The sequence below is a fragment of the Monodon monoceros genome, unplaced genomic scaffold (genome assembly GCF_005190385.1).
Source record: "Monodon monoceros isolate NGI ecotype Baffin Bay Population unplaced genomic scaffold, NGI_Narwhal_1 Super_Scaffold_2, whole genome shotgun sequence".
In the NCBI taxonomy this organism is placed as follows: domain Eukaryota; kingdom Metazoa; phylum Chordata; class Mammalia; order Artiodactyla; family Monodontidae; genus Monodon; species Monodon monoceros.
In genome coordinates, this window is record NW_021703776.1 from 49,922,217 (window position 1) to 49,945,057 (window position 22,841).

The window sequence follows — 22,841 nt, forward strand, 5'->3', positions numbered from 1 at the left end:
TAATCTAAGGGAGGAGGAGAATTAAGAAAGACATTCAAGATTTCTTATACTCTTAATGAATAACTCCATTATTTCTCTTGACATTTTATAAGGAAATAATATAAATGGAATACTTATATTTTAAAATTAAATTTATAAAAAGAGAAATTTTATCTCTTTAATTTATATTATGCAGTGGTCATCAGAGTACTACAGAGAAATGCTTGATCAGAAACAAACTTCAATCATTTCTATTTGGAAATAAAAGCCTTATATTCCACTTTCTCATTCTCATAAGAAGTCCACTCCTTAATGGGTTTCAACAAGTACCTCAATTCCTGAAGAGCTACTACTTAAACAAATCATTCTGCCTTGAACAGTTGCTTGCAAATTAAAGGGGTTTACATGATTACCTCACAACTTTGCACTTCATAAAGAGTTGACAATTTTAATTGAATATGCCTCTAAAAAGATGTAACCTATCATGAACATGAATAAAAAATCTGAGGCTTCCCTGGTGGCGCAGTGGTTGAGAGTCCGCCTGCCGATGCGGGGGACACGGGTTCGTGCCCCGGTCCGGGAAGATCCCACATGCCGTGGAGCGGCTGGGCCCGTGAGCCATGGCCGCTGAGTCTGAGCGACCGGAGCCTGTGCTCCGCAATGGGAGAGGCCACAACAGTGAGAGGCCCGCGTATCACAAAAAAAAAAAAAAAAAATTGTATTAAGATAATTTTAAAAGAAGCAGAATTTACTACATTCTGTCAAAGGCCCAAACGTTGAGGTATAGACACAGGATAGATCCTCCATTAATGAATAAGTAAAGAAGAAGAGTATTAGTATAAATAGAGTAGAATGCTTTAAATTATCTTCTCAAATGGGTAGCTCTTTCCTTGTGATATTATCCTATTAAATTAAGCAAATCTTTTAATCACACATATTGCCAAATTGTAGTATAACTGATCTTGAATTGACTGAAACAAAATTAATGTAGGTATAACTTACAATGAGGTTTTACCATGCACAATGTGAACAGGACAAATAGGAATACTATGAATCTGACTAGTTTTATTTAATAATAATACTAAGTCATTTATTCTTACACTTTAAAAATCCCAATTTGAGACTGAACTGAATACTTATCTTCTCCATTAAGCAGTATTACTGTTAATATTTTTATAGTGAGGAAAGTCACACTTTTTTTTTTTTTTTTTTGTGGTACACGGGCCTCTCACTGTTGTGGCCTCTCCCATTGCGGAGCACAGGCTCTGGACGCGCAGGCTCAGCGGCCATGGCTCACGGGCCCAGCCGCTCTGCGCAGTATGTGGGGTCTTCCCGGACCGGGGCACGAACCCGTGTCCCCTGCATTGGCAGGCAGACTCTCAACCACTGTGCCACCAGGGAAGCCCCCACACTTTTTTTTATAAGTTTTTATACTGAAGGAAGCATACTTACAGATTCTCTGACCATAAATGTTTTATCTTTGGAGAACAGTTCTTCTGAAATAGTCAGTTCACGGTCCTTTGATTCTAGTATATCATCAAGATTACCCTTGTTTGATAACAGAACTTCCTTTCCATCTTCTCCTAACTCTTTACTAAGTGGTTTAAATTCTTCTTTAAATTTCTTGTCTGTTGCCTCGAAAATCTGAAAACCAAAGTGACCTTGTGATAATTTCATTTCATTTAAATAATGTTCTTCCTGACAGAGAGCAGATGCTTGTTTTGAAGATGGAGCATCTTCTTTTTCCCCAGATATTCTAGATAGTTCACTTTGCTGAGCAAATGCTATACTCATTGACACAATGACCTAAAGAAATTAAGCAAACAAAAAACGATTAGATCTATAAATACTACCAGGAATTTAAAAAGCAAGTTACCTCTCAAAATTACTCGAATTAGTAAAAAGATGGCCTCATGCTTTTAAATTAAAAGAAATCCTAGGATAAAGTGATAAGGAGATAAAGAGTCTCTATTTTACAATGAATCTACTGTCAAAGTATTTTACTGCCTGCCTTTTAAAAATAAATAATTGTAAAAATTTTTTTCTTACCGTAACAGCAATAAATGTTTGGTATAGAAATTTAAATATCTTTAAGTCAAGAAATACATTTCTATATAATTTTAAATGGCTTTAAAGTTTCAAATTATACATATGTACTATAAATTTATTTGATCAATTCTCTATGTTGACATTCAGACTGAATCCATTCTTAACACTAAACACCACTGTTAATAAATCTTTTAAACCATATCATTGGGCATATTCTTTCTGATTTCCTTGCAGTAAATCCCCAGAAGTACAGCACAAGTGTAACAGGGAAGAGCCAATTTTGACTCCACCTTTCAATCTGTTTCTTTACTTTAACCTTTGCTTTTTGTTGCTTTTGTCATTATAATCATACATAATGGCCTGCCTCAGGGAACCCTGCCCTCTGCCTGAATGTGAAACTGAAGTGCCTTTGTTCAGCTCACAGGGAGACAATCTGACCCTGCCCACCTGTGAATGGCTGCAGAAAAGAAGAAATTAACACATCCCTTCCCTGAGGCTGGCCATTCCAGGAGATATCTGTAAGACTTTTTACTTTACTTCCCCACCTCTTCCCACTCTCTGTTCTTAAAAGAAACTGGCATCCAAACCCCAATAAGATGGTTTTTTGGAGACAATAGTCTGCCATCTTCTCGGTCTGCCGGCTTTCCGAATAAAGTTGTATTTCTTGCCTGAACACCTCGTCTCCCGATTTACTGGCCTGTTGTGCAGTGAGCAGAGCGAGCTTGGACTCAGTAACACTAGGTTTCTGTGATTAGTGAAACCTAGCGAGGCCCTGCGCGGCTCCCAGGCACGGAGACCTTTTTTTCTCCCCGGTTTCTTGTAGGCAAGACTCCAGCCTCCATGACCCTCCCTGAGTTCCAAAGGGTAGATTCCAACAGTTGCTCATCAAGGGAGGAGCAGCCAAGAAACCACCTGAGGCCAGATTAAAGGGACCAGAGAAGGTCATCAAGATTAGGAGACCAACAACCTCAGACGGGAGGGCAAGCCCTGGGTACACCCTGATTTTGTCAGAGACCCCACCCTTAAACTACTGCTTTAAAACTCCTCATCAAATCCTCCCGGGGTGGGACACAGTTTTCGAGGGCAGGAGCCTGCTGTGTCCCCCTGTGCCTGGCAAAGCAATAAAGCTATCCTTTTCTATCAATACTTCATCCCAAACTCTGTCTCCGAGATTTGATTCAGCACCAGTGTACAGAGAAGCTGTGCTTTCGGCATCATTGGTAAGGATGATGATACAATTCAATCTAATCTATTTTACTTTCCACTTCAACTGTGATCCTGAATTCCTGCTTATTTTAGTTCCATCTACCACAGGTACTTAGAAATTCTGACTAGCAGCCTTGGCTCTGACAAGTCTAAGCCTCTGAGAATCAACTGTATGGATAACTTTATTTTGAGTTCCATCTCCACATATAATTTGCAGTGGGGGAAGCCTGACTGCCATAGTCTAAGATATAAGATACAGCATGCCTAGGATTTGAAACTTTCGTGCCTACTGACCTTCAACCTTTTCTGTTTTGCCTGTGGGTCCTGGCCATATAACTGAACTATCACTTTAATGTCCTGTCTTTTTTTTTTTTTTAATTGGGGTATAACTGCTTTACAATGTTGTGTTAGTTTCTGCTGTACAGCGAAGTGAATCAGCTATATGTATACATATATCCCCTCCTTGTTGGATTTCCTTCCCATTTAGGTCACCACAGAGCACTGAATAGAGTTCCCTGTGCTATAAAGCAGGGTCTCACTAGTTATCTGTTTTATATGTAGTAGTGTACATATGTCAATCCCAATCTCCCAATCCATCCCACCCGGCCTTACCCGCCTTGGTGTCCATATGTTTGTTCTCTACATCTGTGCCTCTATTTCTGCTTTGCAAATAGGTTCATCTGTACCATTTTTTTAGTTTCCACATATATGTTAATGTCCTGTCTTGACCCTGATTTGCATATCTGGGGTCCTGATTCCCACCTGGTTCCTGCTAGCCTTCCTTCCTTCCTTCCTTCCTCCCAGTTGCTATGTCTTCTAGCAGGTGAATGGAGTCCTACTTCAATAAAATAATGCTGATGATGAAGGACAAGTACAACAAGAATAAAGGCAGCAACAATCATTTATCCATCCCTTGTATTATTTCATTTAAACCCTACAGTAAGCAGCTACCTAGCACAGGGAGATCAGCTCCATGTTTTGTGACCACCTACAGGGGTGCGATAGGGAAGGTGGGAGGGAGATGCAAGAGGGAGGGGATATGGGGATGTATGTATACATATAGCTGATTCACTTTGTTATACAACAGAAACTAACACAACACTGTAAAGCAATTATACTCCAATAAAAATGTTAAAAAAATTTTAAAAAGTAAAAATGAAAATAAAAATCCTACAAGGTAGATACAATTATTACCCCAATTTAATCAGATGAGGAAACTAAGGAGAAAGATTAAGTAGATTAAGAGACTGAGTGATCTGCTTGTCTCTTTGACCCTGAAAACAAAGAGCAAATAAATGGTGAAAGGGGGGTTGAAATTTTGCAGTCTTACCTAGGCCCACCTTCTAAAATGTAACATTACACTACTACTTCCACATCAGAACAAATCCGCCTGGAAGATCTGTTACAATTGAATTAGGAAGAATAATTATAATAACAGTAGTCAGTGCTGAGAAAACTGAAGCACAGCAAGATTAGGAGCCATATCAATGGTAACATATGTAACAAATGTTAGAGATTTGAATCAAACTGTGTCTAATTATAGAGCTCAAGCACCTTAAACACTACATATTATACTGTTTCTGCCCAGACAAACCACTACTACATCTCACCTACTAAACTGGACTTCCTGGATGCCTGTGCCAGCTTACCCAGAACCAGGGTTTGGTGGTAATGTTCTGGACACTGTCATCTGGAAAATATGCCCATTACAGCAAAATGTCAAAGACAGAGATGAAAGAATTAGTGAACTAGGCAATACAGCTTAGCAAAACATACCTTCAATCACTAGTGGTCAAGGCCTTAAAACTGGCCTCTATTTTAATCTCTTGCCTTGAACCTGATCTGCCTGTCTCTCAATACTAAGAATGCAACATGGAAAGACAAAAAGATTAAAAATATGAAAGAGAAGCAAAGAGATATGAAGAACAGAGTGAGAATATTCAACCAACATCTAATCAAGAGTTCCAGGAGGACACACTAGAGAACAATGCAAAGAAAATATTTCATGAGATAATGACTGAGAATACAGAATACACCACTCCTAAGATTCAAGAAGGCCAATGGATCATAGAAGAACAAATAAAGAGAACACCAAAAACAAAAAGAAGACCTTAAGGTTTCCAGAAAAAAAATGTCTTCCCTATGAGGTAACAACAGTTAAAACGACAAACACTTTCTCAGCATAAACAAGAAAAGTCAGAAAACAATGGAATGTTATCTTTACAGTTTTGACATAAAAATAACTGTCAGGGCTTCCCTGGTGGCGCAGTGGTTGAGAGTCCGCCTGCCGTTGCAGGGGACATGGGTTCGTGCCCCGGTCTGGGAAGATCCCACGTGCCGCAGAGCGGCTGGGCCTGTGAGCTATGGCCGCTGAGCCTGCGCGTCTGGAGCCTGTGCTCCACAGTGGGAGAGGCCACAACAGTGAGAGGCCCGCGTACCGCAAAAATAAATAAATAACTGTCAACCCAGATTCAAATGGTGAACAAAACTATCTTTCATAAATAAAAACAAAATAAAGATATAAAATGAAGACAAAAACAGAGTCTACTCTGAATAGACCATCAATAAAAGAACTTCTAAAGGATGTCCCTTAAAAAGCAGAAAAGTGATCCTAGAAGTTACGGCCTAAGAAAGGATTAGAACATTAAAAATTTTTTTGTAAATATGTGGATAAATCTAAACACTGATAGGTATAAAGCAATAATAACTGCATCTAAATTGTGGAATAAAAAAACACTACATAGAGATTTGTAATTCCAGTCAGCATAAAGTAAGCTTGCTATGGCCTCTCTCCCACCGACTGCAACTGAAAACTCTGAACAAAATACAAAAGCAAACTACCTGAGAATTCTGAAAAGTAAACAAAAGCAGGGAAATAGCAGAGGGAGTCAAAACTTGGAGAAAAAGAAGAAGAAAAAAAAATCTTGAAGAAGAAATCTGTATAGAGAAGGTGAAACAGAACTTGTGGTCTGAACCTAACTGGGTTGTCTTAGTTTAAAAAAAAAATTCACAATCTCCACAGGATTTTAAGACCTAGAGTCTACAGAACCAAATATTCAAAATGTTCAACATACAATTCAGAATTAGATGACATATACTTTGTCGTATGTCGAAATTGTTGCCAGGAGATCCACTCTAAAAAAACCCAAACAAATGCTAAAGGACGTTTTTCAGGCTGAAGGGAAATAACACCAAAGGGAAACAAAGTGTGAAAAACAGCAGAATACACATTCTTTTCAAGTATGCATGGAGTATCCAAGCAGACAGAACATATTTGGGGCAACAAATTTTAATGAACTGAAATCATACAAGGTATGCCCAACCATGAAGAAATTAAAAATTATTATATTAATCAAATCAATCAATAGGAAGATATCTGAAAATCCCAAAGATATGGATATCAAACAACCCATTTCTAAATAACCTATGAATCAAAAAGGAGGTCAAAAGAGAAATAAAAGATCTGGATTGAATGAAAATTTGTGGAATGCAGCTTAAAGAAAAACTTAAAGGGAAACTTATACCATTAAATGCATATATTGGAAAAGAAGAAAGGTCTTTTAGGAAACTAGAAAAAGAAGAGCAAATTAAACCCAAAACAAACAGAAACAAGCAAAAAATAAAGAACAACCAATGAAAATAAAACAAAAACAGTTTTAAAAAACCCAAAAGCTGGATCCTTTGAAATACCAATATAAGCAATAAACTTCTAGCTACACTGACAAGGAAAAAGGTGAGAAAGTACAGGTGACATTCAGATCCCACAGCCATTAAATGATAAAGGGATACTATAAACAGCTCTACCAACAATAAATTCAACAGCTTAGATGAAATGGACCAATTCCTTGAGTGACACAAACTACCAAAGCTCACTCTAAAATAAATACAGCACCTGAAAATAACAAAATCTATTAAAGAAACTGAATTCAGTTAAAAAAAAAAAACTTCCAACAAGGTAAACTCTAGGCCCAGTAAGATTCATTATCTAATTCTACAAAATATTTTAAGTCTGAAATAATACCAGTATGACATAAATTCTTCCTGAAAATAGAAAAGGGAATATATTTCAGCATTTTATAAGACCAGCATTATCCTAATATCAAAACCAAAGACATTATAAGAAAATAAAGCTAGGGATAACGTTCCTCATGAAAACAAAATACAGACAAATATTCTTTTTTTCTCAGCCATACCATGTAGTTTGTGGGATACTAGTTCCCTACCAGGGACTGAACCTGGGAATTCCCCAAACAGTCTTGGCAAAGTATTATTAAATATTGTAGAACCCAACAATATAAAATGGAGGAGACTGGCTCCAAAGGGACATGAAAACACTTTGGAGGTGATGGAAATGTTTTAAATCTTGATTGTGGTGTTGGTTTCATACATGCAAACATTTGTTAAAATTCACTAAATTTTGCACTTATAATTAGGGAATGTAAATTTCATGTAAATTACACCTCAGTAAGGATGATTACAAGCAAACAACAAAAACCTGACCATATGTTAAGTCACAAAACAAACTTTTGAAATTCTGAAAAACTGGTATCATAAAGATCACTTTCTTTTGTATATTCATTTAGATTAGCAATGGATAACAAATAATGAAAAGAACTGTGTGGTTTGAAATAAACAAAAAACCAGACTCAACTACCTTGTAATTCTCTCCTTTCTATTCACCACCATACCATCTAACCAAATTTCACCTGTGTTTACAATTAACTCTGCCTACTCTGTGCGGGTGTAGCTGAACTTAATTGAGGAGAAAAATAATAAACCAAGCTGACTGGTCTCCTTTCAAATTCAAAACCACTACCCTTGAAATGAGCCATTAGTGATACTGGGTGATTCTACTCAATTTCCCTGGTCTTTTCCATTTCTTATTCCTCCTCTTAGCCCTTTGTTTTCTTGTTTTCTCCTTAAAGCTCCAACATCTTCTCTTCCTTTCTCATTCTCAGGTGCCGACTTTGCTTTTTATTTTACTGAGAAAACAGAAGAAATCAGAGAAGAACTTCCACAGTCTCCAAATACTGCATCTGAAAACATACCTGAATCATGAGTCAAATATTCTTACCTTCCTTCCTGTTTTAATGGATTAAACTACCATGCTCCTATCTAATGGCAACTTTTCAGGGGACTGCATCTCTTCTCATCTACTCAAGGACATTGCTCCAGCAACTGTTCCTCTCTCTTTAATCAGCTATTTTTTTCCCTTTCTCCTCAATCACTTCTATTAGCATAGAAATACAATGTGATATCCTTGATCTTAAACAAACCAGCAACAACCAAAATCCACTACTTGACTCCCTACATCACCCTTTAGCTACCACTGTACTTCTCCCCTTTCAAGTAATTCTTCTTCTTCATTCTTCTCCTTCACTCTCTCAAATCCAATGTAATCAGTTTGTCTTTACCATCCCATCAAATGTGTTCTTGTGAAAGTCACCAATGATTTCACATTGTAAAGTCCAATGATTTATTTGCACTTCTAATCTTTCTTGATTTATCAGAAACATCTGACAGTTTAATAATTCTCTTCTTCATACTCTTATTATTGGCTTCTGTGATGCAGTTGTTTGTCCTTTCCATATTTAATTTATCACTCCTTCACCTCCTTTGTTCTTCCTCATTTCTCTGACCTCTAAACATCGGCATTGGGCTTCCCTGGTGGCACAGTGGTTAAGAATCCTCCTGCCAATGCAGGGGACACAGGTTTGAGCCCTGGTCCAGGAAGATTCCACGTGCTGTAGAGCAACTAAGCCCATGCGCCATAACTACTGAGCCTGAGATCTAGAGCCCATGCTCCGCAACAAGAGAAGCCACTGCAACGAGAAGCCCGTGCACCACAACGATGAGTAGCCCCCACTCACTGCAACTAGAGGAAGCCTGTGTGCAGCAACGAAGACCCAATGCAGCTAAAAATAAATAAATAAATTTAAAAAAAAAAAAAGAAAAGCATTAAACATCGGCATTCTCTAGGCTCAGTTCCCAGGTCCCTGCTCTATTTACACTCACTATATTAATTTTTTTCAATATTTTTCACTGCAACCATGGTAAACATATACATACAACAACAATAAAAAAACATTTTATATTGTGACCCAAAGCATACATACATAGGTACTTGTGTGTATATGTTTTATATAATTGAACTTTTCCATTAATATTAAAATCCTGGTCCCAAACCAATAAATTGATTTCATGACTTAAAAAGAAGTTATATCTCATAGCTTGAAAAACACTAGATACTAACTAGATACTAACTACTGTATTTACATGTCTAGTTTTATCTTAGTTCCTGAACTCTAGATTTATATATCCAATCACTTCCTTAACACTTATATTTACACATTTAATAAGTGTTTTGCATATAACGGGAAAGCTGAATCCTTAAGTCGCCCACTCCTCTCCAGAAACTACTCCTTTGCGTTCTTTTTCATCCTAAGTCCAACACCTAAGTAAACAGTAACTCCATTCTTCCATTTGCTTAGGTCAAATTATCTGCAGTATTATCTTCCCTTGAAGGGCAAGTCCTTGCCCCTCTTTCCCTGTATTTCTTCTTCTTGTATCTAGTTAACATCTGCTGAGGAGATAAATCTGTACCAGGACTTCACAATATTTCTCCAAATGGAACCCATGAATACAGAGGTGGCAAGACTGAATCAAACCATCCTCCAACTTGGCAAAGCTGGCAGTTGGGCAGGTGACCTTCACACTCTTGCCAGTTCTCCTTGGACACCTCTTGAGACATCCACTGGAGAACTGTTGACTTTTTCTTTTGCATCCCACTTTCTTAAAAGGTGCTCAATCTGTTATCTTCACGATTCACTCTCTCACTTCCATCTGGAATCTCCCCTAATGTCACTTCAAAAGTGAGGTCTTCTGTGATTACCCTATATAAAATAACATCATCTCACTCCCCATGGAATTTCCTTGTCCTATTACCCTGGTTCATTTTTTTCTTCATAGTATTTACTACCGTCTGTATATTGTCTATTTGCACCAACTAGAATGTAAGGTCTATAGGAGTAATGATTTCATCTCTTTTTCCTCTGTTATACCCTAGCATTCAAAATACTGCCTGGCAGTGAAATGCTAATGAATGTCTATTTTTTCAGTAGTACCTACACAAATCACAGGCTGAATCTAATGTTATCTATGTTGGGAATCACTACCTCTACTGGCTTCTTCTATATACCCTGTGCTTTTAAAACAATGTTTCTCAGTCTTTTTCTAATATCGTATGTGAGGGTTATAGGGTAGAGCATAATCCTATCTGTACTGGTGACTAATATAAACCATCTATACTATTCTAGGATCAAGCTGGGCCATCAAATGTTGTCTCTTGGATCACAGTACCTTGGCTGCCTTTGGAACAGTTTTCACTGACCTGTACTTTGGTAATCTGCTATCAGCTTGGATAAATGATGCTTCACAAAACAGATTTATATCATCACCATTATCATAGTAGTAAGACTACTTTAAAAATGTCACTTATGAGTCTTTACTATCTTCTAGGTGCTTTATATGTATTAGTTCATTGAATCTTCACAAGAATTACTATTATTTCTATTATTCTCCTCTTTTAACATAGAGGGAGCCGAGATTGAAAGCTTAAGTAACTTTCCTAAGATCACAAATCTAGTAAAGCAGAACAAGAATTTAAAGCATGGTAAATCCTATACCAAACCTCATGTTCTTAACTACTATACTATGATGCTCTGCTATAAACATTTCACTTGAGAAATTTATGTAAAAGGTTAAGTACAAAAGAAAACCTGCAAGTCTCTAAAAGAACTAGATAGTGAGAGCTATATAAAAGTGATGGTGCCTCACTTTTTACTGTGAACTAAATATTCAATTCAGATATAGAAGTGAGTAGGTCTTTATGGCCCACATATTTCCTTGAGTCTTGACCTCATCTAATTTATGTTTAAACTAATTCCTTATGTATTTCCTGTAAATTCTGTCACTCCTTCCACTTTAAAATGCATATACTCCACTATGATTGTTACATTGTAACAGTTTAAATATTATAAAAAACAAGCAGACAAACTCAGAATTCACCTGTTCCAAAATAAGAACCCAATTAGGTATAAGTATTTTAAAAGAGAATACAGAGACAAAAGAAATGGAATCATAACGGTATACTAGGTGATATGCTCGGTGCTCAGGAGATTACAAGAATAGCTCTGGGCATAGCAGCCAACAGCATCTACAGTCATTAACATCACAGCAACTTCTCTGGGAGGACGTAGGCAAAGGTAATACATAGAAGACCAAGCACTTTTCTCACTTCCTACCATATCCCCCACCTTTAAGGAAGGCCAAACTCTTTCCTATGGTACTACTCACAAGGTTAACAAATTTATAACTCTGAAAAGTTTCTAATTGCTATTCTACATCAAGAGAAGAATGCGTTACTCAAAAGAAAAACTCACAGAACATTCCATTCAAAGGCAATTGTGGTTAATACCAGTATTTGACAACTTAAATGAGCTATGTATAAAATTTACAACAAAAAATAAAGTGCATTACCACCAATAAAACGTATATTTTTTGAAGGCTAAAAGGGAATACAGACCACAATAACCTTCCAAATAAACTATAAACTTACCTTAGCTACTTCTTCTTCTAATCGTTCTTGGTACTGTTTTTCCAGCAACTTAACCATATTTGTTTCCTGTTTCACTCCAAATTCACCAGAAAACTAAATTAAAAAGCAAAATATGACATGTTTATTTACACTAATTATACACCACTTATTTTTAAACTTCTACTCTCAAATATCTTCAGAAGATTACTATTTTTTAGAAAGCTTCTGAAAAATTTTAATACATTTCTGCTCCCTTTATTAAAAACAATAATTCTAGTGAATAATTCTAATGTACAATTCTACTAAATAATTGTACTTACTACAGTGAACTTAACAAAGATGCAAAGTGAGAAATATATTTATAATTACTAACACACAGTTCTAGAGTGGGGAAAAGATACTTCTTAAATATAATTAATAAGATGTGCATGTATTTAATTTTAAATAATGTTAACAGTGCCTATCTTTGCTCATGACATTATAAACAAATTTCTTTTCTTCTTGGTACTTATTAATAGTATCCAGTTTTCTACAAATAGAAATTACTTTTATAAACAGAAAAAAGAAAAATGGTTATTTAAATGTAAACATGTTCTTGGCAAGAAAGTACTTCTTTACCAATTATCTGAATGTCATCCAAACAGATATTCCATGTGGGATGAATGTGGAAGAATTGAGAATGTGGCCAATGTCTCTCTTCTATATCCAGAATGAGACACAGCAATGATCTTTTTCTGTAGGACTTAAGAACTAAAAATTTACTGAGTGAAGATCAGGGTTTTACAGTTATGTTTGAGAAAAGTGGCCACAAACTGGGAATATATACAGTGCTGAGGAGAGGCAAAAGGTGGTTTAGCTAGATGAGATATACTGTAAAAGATGAGGGGCTTTTCTATAGCATATGTCCTGTGCTGAAGAAAGCCTCATCCAATGTCCCAGCCCTAGCATACTGAATTTTGGGAATTCCTAAATACTATTCCAGAGGCAGCCTAGTTCAAATCCCCATGGTAGGAAGGAAAGCTGTTTCTCTTTTCTGAAACTAATTTGTTATAAAGTTCAGGGCACTGAAACTAATTTGTAATACACCCCATGTTATATAAAACAAGACAAATTTTAAACTAGAATGTATTTAGGGGGAAAAAGCACCTCTCAATTTTAACTTTCTTGTGTTTTTCCTATGCTATGAAAGTACATCAAATTTCTTCACTTATATATTCTTCTGGGTCTTTTACATAATGTATTATCCTCATATTTACTATACTTAATTCTTAGCAACTATTTATTGGATAATTATTAAACCACAGACATAAAAATGATAGTAACAAAAATAAAATCAGTGTATATAACGGTTTAAAGATATAATACCTCTGCTGCACCATCGATGTTCTGTTTTAGACAACTTCCAGGGTATACTGTTTTCTGTACATTAGATTCAGTAATTACCACTGAATCAATGGAAAAGCTAAAAATAAATAAAAGAGGATGAAAGAATTAGTGTTGTGTGTAAATTTTACTGTTAGTCCAAATTTACAGCATGCATAAAATGTGTATTGGGGCAATGGAAACAAGAATGACAGGTCAAGAGTTACAGGTATTATAACTTAAGTCATATTTTTGACTGATTAAAAATAAAGCAGCAGAATTAAATGATAGAATATTTTAACAGATTATCCCTGAATTTTATGCCATTGTATAAAGTCTACTACAAAAGCATGACATGGAGCTGTTTATAAGTATTAACTTTTTTTTTTTTTTTTTTTGGTACGCGGGCCTCTCACTGTTGTGGCCTCTCCCATTGCGGAGCACAGGCTCCGGACGTGCAGGCTCAGCGGCCATGGCTCACGGGCCCAGCCGCTCCGCGGCATGTGGGATCTTCCCAGACCGGGGCACGAACCTGTGTCCCCTGCATTCGCAGATGGACTCTCAACCACTGCGCCACCAGGGAAGCCCTAACATTTTTTTAAAGTTACCTATGCTATTATTGAGTAAAAACAGTTTGTAAAATCTGTTTTATTAAAAATTTACACACACACACACACAGAAAAAAGTCTGGAAGAATACACATCAAAAGCAACACTGATGGGCTTCCCCGGTGGCGCAGTGGTTAAGAATCCACCTGCCAACGCAGGGGACACAAGCTCAATCCCTGGTCCAGGAGGATCCCACATGCTGTGGAGCAGCTATGCCCGTGTGCCACAACTACTGAGCCTGCTCTCTAGAGCCAGCGAGCCACAACTACTGAGCCCACGTGTCACAACTACTGAAGCCCGCGTTCCTAGAGCCCATGCTCTGCAATAAGAGAAGCCACTGCAATGAGAAGCCCACACACCGCAACAGAGTAACCCCCGCTCACTGCAACTAGAGAAAGCCCACGCACAGCAACAAAGACCCAATGCAGCCAATAAATAAATAAATAAATAAATAAGACCTTCATTTAAAAAAAAAAAGTAACACTGATTACCTCTAGTGGAATAGGTGGGCAGTGACAATGAGAAAGATTCTTAATTTATACATAACCACTTCTGGAATTTTTTGTTTTTAATCTATTTAATCTATCTTTTGGTATTCATGTCCTTATTCTGGATTGTATTGTATTTGGTCATTTCCAAATGTTCACTCTTACAAATAAAGCTACAGTGCAAATCTTCATAAATATATCTTTGCACACATCTGTAGATGTTTCTACATAAAAAAAATCCTATAATTTCTAACATTTAAAATTTTAATATAATGCCATATTTGAAAAACTTACATTAATTTAACTCCACAACAGTACCATTTAAGTATTTTCTCAAAACTTCAACAACACAGAGTCATAACAGTCTTAAAACTTTCTTAGAACATGTATGTCTTTATTTTTGAGATTACACATTCTTTCAAATGCTACTGGTCGTGAAAGTTTCTTCTGTTGTGACTTGCCTATACATCTTCTATATTCATGTTACATGACCATACAAACTCATTTTTCTTGTCTTTATTCTCTGCCCTTTCCTGGTTCTTCTTTCTTATCATTTTGTCTGTTTCCTGAGAGTTTCTTGCATACACTATTATGATCCTTTGTTTCATGTCTTCTTATTTTCATAGCCCATGGAAAATCCTCCTGATTATTTATCCAGCTATAAAGACCCAAACTTCAAAAAAAAAAAAAAAATGCTGCTTAGTCCACAAGGACTTCAATTCCGTAATTTTATAGCATTTGAAAGTGTTTACCCCAAATTCAAAAAAAATAGTCTGGCTAAAACCAAATTCACTGTTCCCATCTTACAAATTAAGGTCCTACCCTCCACCTGTCTGATTTCTCTATTTATATTAATACATCATAAACCTCCATATTCTCTAGCTCAAACAACAGAGGTCATCTTTCCTCTGCTTTGCTCCCAAGATTCCTTCTATCTCAATGTCTCATAGTCAACCCTTCATTTCCATTCCCCCTGGAGCCACTCCAAAAAATATCATTGAAGAAATGTCAAGTGATGGGCACTGAAAAATGCCACAAAGACATGGGTTTATGTTCCAGCACTTTGGCTGTATCGTCATGTTATATTCCTCAATCATTACTTTAAAAAAATTACTGTTTTGTGAAAAAGTATTATTTCAATGATTGGACTGAAGTCCCCTGAGGTAAAGGACCATTTTATATACATCTAAAGTTTCCTCCATGACATCCAGCCAAGTCTCTTCCCAGTCATGGCTTCTTTTAATCCTCACGATCTCACGGTAGTTTTTATTCCCTAATATTACTTAGACATGTTTATATATCAGCCCAAGACCACATAGCCAGTCAAAGGTCAAATCAGGAGTCCAATGTAGGTCTGTATGACTCTAAAGCTCATGGTTGTTCCAATTCCATACTATATCGCCAAGAGGTTTCTAGTATGACATCACCAAATACTTGTTAAATGAATGACAATTACTTTTCTTAAACTAGTTCAAGTCTATCTTAGGAGAACAGTATATTCTTTATTCAAAAAGTGCTATAGTTGTGTCCAAATATGTGATGACATTTAACAAGAAATAACTTTAAATACATGTTCGTAGGAGTGAACATGGCAGTCAATAAGCCTCATTTTTGCAGGGTGGGAGAAAACTAATGGTTTTAGTTGAAAGGTATTAATACATTTCCAGTGATTATTAGAGAAACTCTAAAACAGCATGATGAGCTGGCAAAAAGCCCAAGTGCAAGAACAGCAAAGTAGGTCTACACTTCCAAAAAACTTCCTTTTCTTCATGCTTTGGAGAGAAAACATCACTAATTAAAGGAAGGAAACTTGAAATACTGTAAGTGGTTATGAAAGAGTTCTTGCTATATACCTATTTTCTTTCTTATCAAAAAACCTAAAGTAATAGTTTCCAAATATCAATCTATGGACTGCCTGCTTCAGAATTATCTTGTTACAAATACAAATGACCAGAATCCATCTCTAAGCTACTGACTCTAACTCTTCAAATGTAAAATCCAGTAACCTGTAATTTCAATAATAACAATGAAAAAATAATAATTTCAAACACTAATAATTTCAAAAACCTCCAGTGTTTTTAATGCATGGTAAAGTTTGGGAACCACTGACCTCAAATAAAATGGAAGCTTTATAAGGCTGTGCCAATGCTGGATAAACAATTCCAAAGCCTACATACAGACCCTGAATAAAAGATGGAGAAACAGAATGCTTCCGAAGAAGTGTGGAAATTCAGTATTTTGTCTCCAAAAAAACCCAAAACAAAACAAAAAACCCCCTTGTCTTTAGGTTCCAATAACAAGTGCCTATAGAGACATCACTCTTAGAGCAGTAGAGCCAGTCAAAGTTAGGTTAAATCTCTGAGGACTTTATAGAGCTAGTTACATACTACAGCACACTTCCCTACTAAATTATAAACTGTTCATTCATTTAACAAATATTTATTGAGCACCTACTATGCATAGGGAATTATTATAGGGTTTGGGATACAGTGAATAAATAAACAAAAATCCCCTTACAAAGCTTGAACTCCTTCACAGGGGACAGATAACAAAAACAAATAAATAAACCTCCCCTCCAAATATAATATAGACTTGTTTTTATTTTATATAAATATATAGTTTTATATATATAAAACAGTTAATACAGAAAAATGAAGCAGGAAATTGATATACAGAGTTATAAGGGATGATTTTAATTTCAATAGGGTGATCAGGATAGGCCTCATGAGAACATGACATTTGAGTAAAGACCCAAAGGAGGTAAGTGTGTTGGGCATGGAAATACCTAGAGAAATATCATTCCAGGTAGAGGAACAGCAATGAGAGAGAAATTCATAAGGCAGGAGCATACTGATGGTTTGAGTATCTCGAGAAGATTCTGTGGCTTTACAATAGTAAGTGACAAGCAAGTCCGCAGGAGATAAATTCAGAGAGATAAACAGGGACCCATTATATAGGTCCAAGTAAGGCACAGTAAGGACAGAGGAGCACTAGAACAGCATGATTTGTCTTAAATTTTAAAAGCAAAGTTTTCGAACTGTGTTGAGAACGAACTTTAGGGAAGAGTTAGAGTAGAAGCAAGGAGATCCATTGTTGCAGTAATCCAAGTGAGACATGATGATGGCAGGGACCAGGGGATGAGAAGTGGTACAGTTTAGATTTATTTTGGAAGTAGAGATAACAGCATTTCTTGATAGACTGGAAGTGAGGTTTGAAAGAGGAGTCACCAGAGATGGAATTAGATGGCTGCAGAGGAGCAAATTTTGAGGGGAAGATGGAGTTGTATTTTGGACATGGTGAATCTGAGCATTAGACAACCAAGTGAAGAAAGTCCAGTATGACTGCCCATATCAAAGTAGCAAAGACTGGGCATACAATAAACAAGTAACATGCACACCGCCTGATTTAACTTAGCATATTCATAACAACAAGCATCTTTATAAAATAAAGGTGTAAGTAAAATTCCTATTATAAAATGTATTTGGTTTACATTAACATTTACGTCACACATTTCAGAGATGAAGAATTATCTTCTGTTCTTATTTCTTGGCAATGCTATAGCCCATCTCTTTCAAGCAAATTTGCTTAAGTTACACTTTTTTCTTAAAACAACCATACTATGATTGTTACTAAGCTACAAATACTATTGAATGAAATTATAAGTAGATAGATACCTTGGCTGAACTGTAAACTCATTAACAGCTTGTAGCCTTTCCTGCAAAGAATGAATCTCTGCCCCATAGTTTTCTTCAGTTTCTTTCAGTTGCTGCTGCAAAGACGATACGAGGTTTTCTAATTCTTGAACTTGCCCTTCAAGTTGTTTAATTTTTTCAGTATCTTGCAGAGCAGATAACTTTCTTTTATGACAAACATCTGAGTTACATGAATGGAAGAAAATGCACATTTCAATACAAATTTCTTAGTGAAATACCACAGTCACTGTTTTGAATGTGCAGAAAATATTAATTCTTCTTTGAAAAATGTTTTTTAGTAGTAATAACTCAGGTATCAATTTAAACTCATTTAGACTCATGATAACAAGAAAACATGAATAGTGTAATTCAAGATCATTTCTTCTATATTCATGGCTGCAGTACCCCTAAAACTACCAATTTTATGTCTTTAAATTGAAAATAATGTATAACCAGAGAATGTAAGAAGTGGGAAGACATGAGTAGTCTAAATCTTTCATTTTAAGGATGAGAAAACTGAGACCAAAGAGGGTTACAGTGAAATGGCCAATGCACTACGTTGTCTCAAATTTTAAAGTAAAAAATCAAATTACTGAACATTTGGTATAAAAACACCACATTACGGTATATAATCAAAATTTACCAGTGTCTTGAAAATTTGTCATCTGAGGATGGGTTGACAAAAAGTCTGTTTCCTCTTTTGGTAGGTTTTTTTCTGCAAATTCAAGTTTCACATCACCTGTCTGCTGTCTTTGAATCTATTGAAAATAACAGAAGAAAAGCAGTGACATAAATATATGACCTAGGATTGTGAAAACTATATAAAAGCAACTTTACCTTTAAAATGTTTTTTCCAAAATCACCTAAAATTGTGACACTCTAATACAAATATTTTCCCTTCCAAGTTATTCCACGCTCTCTTTTGACACAGTGACTCACATCCCATTCCCTTCACAGCATTGATATTATATTAGTAAACATAATGTTCTTTCATAACCAGAAGGAATTTCATTTTACTATAAAAATAGGAGCGGCACAGAATTTGGTATAAAGTTCATAATAATATTTAAAGTATGACTTGATCTCTGAAATTTCAACTCATACACAGTAAATTTGATATTATCAATACTTAATAACATACCTATTTCTGCTATTAATCTCTGGATATACCTCACATACAACAAGGTAACTGACAAATGTATGCTGTTCTTTATATAAAAGGAAGGAAAACAGCAAAAACAGATAAACCTCAGCTTATTTCCTTAATTATTAAAACTAGGCAGCAATATGTCAGATGTGTATTAATTTAGTCATTTCTCAAATATTTAATAATCGGTCTACTATGTGGCCAGTATTGTGACAAGGGAGAGTAAGAATATAAAAAGAGTAAAAAAAAAAAAAAAGGTGTATCTGCCCTCACAGAATTCATCAACTAATTGGGGAAGTAAAATTAAACAATTAGAGAAGCATTAAACTATAATGTTTGACTAAAGGGCAATAACAGAAGAAAGACTGATGTGGGTCTGAGTAATTATGGAGGAAGTCAAATTTTATTTGGGCCTCCAACATTTTGGGCAATGATTAGGAAAGTTTACATGGAAGAAAGAATAAGAACATTTGTGAAAGAATGACCTGCTATAAGTAGTGAAGACAATGATCTTGAGGGACAGAGGAAATTGCGCCACATAAATAAGACAGGTAGGTATAAAGAGCACCGTAAAAGCAAGGGATGAGTTTGGACTTGCTATACTAGATGAACAAAGGATACTGTAGAAGGAGGTGAGCAACAGGATAAAAGCTATTTCCCATGAAAGCTATTTCAGTTGGTACTACTCTTATCACGTCCTCTACCTCACTCCTACCCGCTGTGTACATTTCAACCAAGGATCTTACCTCCTACTTCCTAGAGAAAATAAAGCCCATGAGGTAAATACTTCAGTTTACAGCTCAACCTTTCTATACTGTCACTTAATTCATTCAGTAAACATATAGTAAGCCTTTACCATGTGCTAAACAAAGCACTGTGCTAAGAAGAGGAAATGGAAATAAAGAGAAGACTTCCTGACTCTGAAGAATGGAACAGGAAAGAAAGGAAGGTAATCAAGTATTTAAAATAATGGAGAAAGGTAGGTGCAAAAAAATAAAAAGTACAGATAATAAGAGAATGGAGGGAGAAATTTCTAGTCTAGGAGGATAGGTAAAGAAGATGACACAAAGGGTAATCTGGGACGAAGTGAGAGAGTGGCATGGACATATATATACTACCAAATGTACTAGCTAGTGGGAAGCAGCCGCATAGCACAGGGAGATCAGCTGGGTGATTTGTGACAACCTAGAGGGGTGGGATAGGAAGGGTGGGAGGGAGATGCAAGAGGAAGGAGATATGGGGATATATGTATATGTATAGCTGATTCACTATGTTATAAAGCAGAAATTAACACACCATTGTAAAGCAATTATACTCCAATAAAGATGTTTAAAAATAAAAAAGGTGACACAAAAGAAATAACATTTGAACCAACTGGAATTGTAAGTAGGAATACACTAAGCAAATCGGAGGGGGAAGGACAGTGTTAGACAGAAAAAACAGCATGCAAAAAAGCCCCAGGGGTCTGAAAGATATGGGTGTATTTTGGAAACTCTAAGTATTTCAATATGGCTAAAATGAGGAAGAGGATTAGTAGATGAGGCTAACAGGTTAAGCAGTGATGTACTGCCGACTGACTCATCCCAACCAACGTCTGGGATGCCTCTACAGTTGTAGCCAACTTGCTGGGATAAAATGTGAAATTCACTTTTTTATCTATTGTGCAGAAAAGAGTTAACACAGAAGTTGTGAGATTTCTATCTCTTTAAAAAGGCCTGCTTACAAGTCTGCCCCTTGGCTAGCATCTGGAAACTTAGCTGGTAAACGGTTCTCTACACTAATATAAAAGTTTCCCTAAATTGTAAGGGAGTCTCATGTACAAGCAATATGGTTTATGCTGAACACATGTTTTCTTTCTGGAAGTCTGAATTTGGTATGTTCTGGCAGAGGATGCCCATTTGGCTGACACCTGATAAAAAAGAACTATGGTTTCCTAGGCTTAGGTAAGCTTCCTTAGTAGTCAAAACTTAGCATGTATCGTCACAACTGCAAGAGGAATGAAGTGTGTCTTCCTGTGACTCCACTAGGAGAGAATTTTAGAAGTTTGTGCCTATTTCCTCCAGACTTTGCCCCATGCTCCTTTTCAAACCTTTATGGGGCTGATTTTGCTTTGTATCCTTTTGCTGTAATAAATCTTAGCCTTGAGTACCACTATTATGTTGAATCCTGTGAGTTCTTCTGGTGAACCACTGAACTGAGGAGTGGTCTTAGGGACCCTCAGCTCACCCATACTCTGCCTTATTATACAGACATGTAAGGTGTAAGTTTCACTGATACAGGGAATGAAAAAAATAATGAGTTGTCTTGGTCTTGTTCCTCTCTTTTTACTTCCATATCAACTGACTACCAAATTCTTTAGGTCCTTCCTTAAAATATCTTATGAATCGTCCCTTCTTATTTCCTACCTCCCACTGCCACCAGATTAATCTCCCTAAAAGTTCAACTTCATGATGTCTAGACCATGATCACAAATCTCCAACAGCTTTTTTTTTTTTTTTTTTTTTGCATTACGCGGGCCTCTCTCACTGTTGGGCCTCTCCCGTTGTGGAGCACAGGCTCCGAACACGCAGGCCCAGCGGCCACGGCTCACGGGCCCAGCCACTCCACGGCATGTGGGATCTTCCCGGACCGGGGCACGAACCCGTGTCCCCTGCATCAGCAGGTGGACTCTCAACCACTGCGCCACCAGGGAAGCCCCTCCAACAGCTTTTTAATGTCCACAAAAGTGTCACCTAGCATTCAAAGGTTGGTACAGTCTAACCTCTCTAATCTTAAAGTCCATTGCTCTTTGAGCAATATGTCCCTAATATATCGCACTTACACCTCCAAGACTTTGATCATATCACCTCTTCCACCTGGAATGCTATTCCCCTTCCTCTTCCTTACGTAAACCTACACATCTTTCATGGTCCAATTCAAGTTCCACTTCCTCCAAGAATTCTTCCTTAATTATTTGCACCTATACTCATCTACATATTTGCTTAATTCCAAAAGTACTTGGCTTTTATTTTATTTTTTATTTTTTTGGCTGCACCTTGCAGCACGTGGATTGGAGTTCCCCGACCAGGGATCGAGCCCATGCCCCTTGCAGTGGAAACATGGAGTCTTAACACCACTGGACCGCCAGGGAAGTCCCAAAAGTACTTCGCTTTTGTATACTAATTAAATGTTGCCTTGGATAACTATTTTATATACATATATATACATATACACACATCATATTTCTTGAATTAGCCTATGAAGTCCATCAATTTATCAATTCCTTCTGTCTAGTAACTATTTACACTGTATACTGCTTTATTCCCAGTACACAGTACAACCTAGCATATAATTAGCAAATAAAAATTACTGGCTGAATAACTGAATGAGAGCAAGGTATACATCTTTCATTTCTTTTGTACTCCCTTCAGAGTATATTTCAGTATGATGTGAGATCAGGAGTTAGGGGAGAGAATTGTCTAGGATGATATGATCCTCAAGTTTCTGGTTGAATGTCACTCTTCAAAAGTGAGAAGGGAGAGAAGCTGGTTTAAGGGGAAGAAATTAATAAATTCAATTTCAATGTTGATTGAGACATACATAAAGGATACTCGAGTACAGACAACCAATTAGATATACGACTCTGTAGCTCAGGAGTAAGAACTGACTAGACACAGAGATCTGGAAGCCATGGAAGTGAATGAAGGCAGCATACAGCATAATTAGCAGATCAAG

At 36.6% G+C, this 22,841-nt stretch overlaps 1 protein-coding gene across 10 annotated transcripts in view; it reads right to left on the reverse strand.

Moving 5' to 3' along the window:
• The window catches only part of AKAP9 (A-kinase anchoring protein 9), a 149,225-nt gene that overhangs the window by 69,547 nt on the left and 56,837 nt on the right, over positions 1 to 22,841 (reverse strand). For 9 of the 10 annotated variants that reach the window (XM_029234410.1, XM_029234411.1, XM_029234412.1 and 6 more), the window contains 5 exons: positions 18,624 to 18,738; positions 17,963 to 18,161; positions 13,196 to 13,292; positions 11,852 to 11,944; positions 1,432 to 1,785 (listed from right to left, as the gene is read on the reverse strand). In XM_029234410.1, the coding sequence (XP_029090243.1) occupies positions 1,432 to 1,785; positions 11,852 to 11,944; positions 13,196 to 13,292; positions 17,963 to 18,161; positions 18,624 to 18,738 (858 nt within the window). The remainder of the gene's footprint in view (positions 1 to 1,431; positions 1,786 to 11,851; positions 11,945 to 13,195; positions 13,293 to 17,962; positions 18,162 to 18,623; positions 18,739 to 22,841) is intronic. The other variant, XM_029234415.1, reaches the window with a different exon arrangement.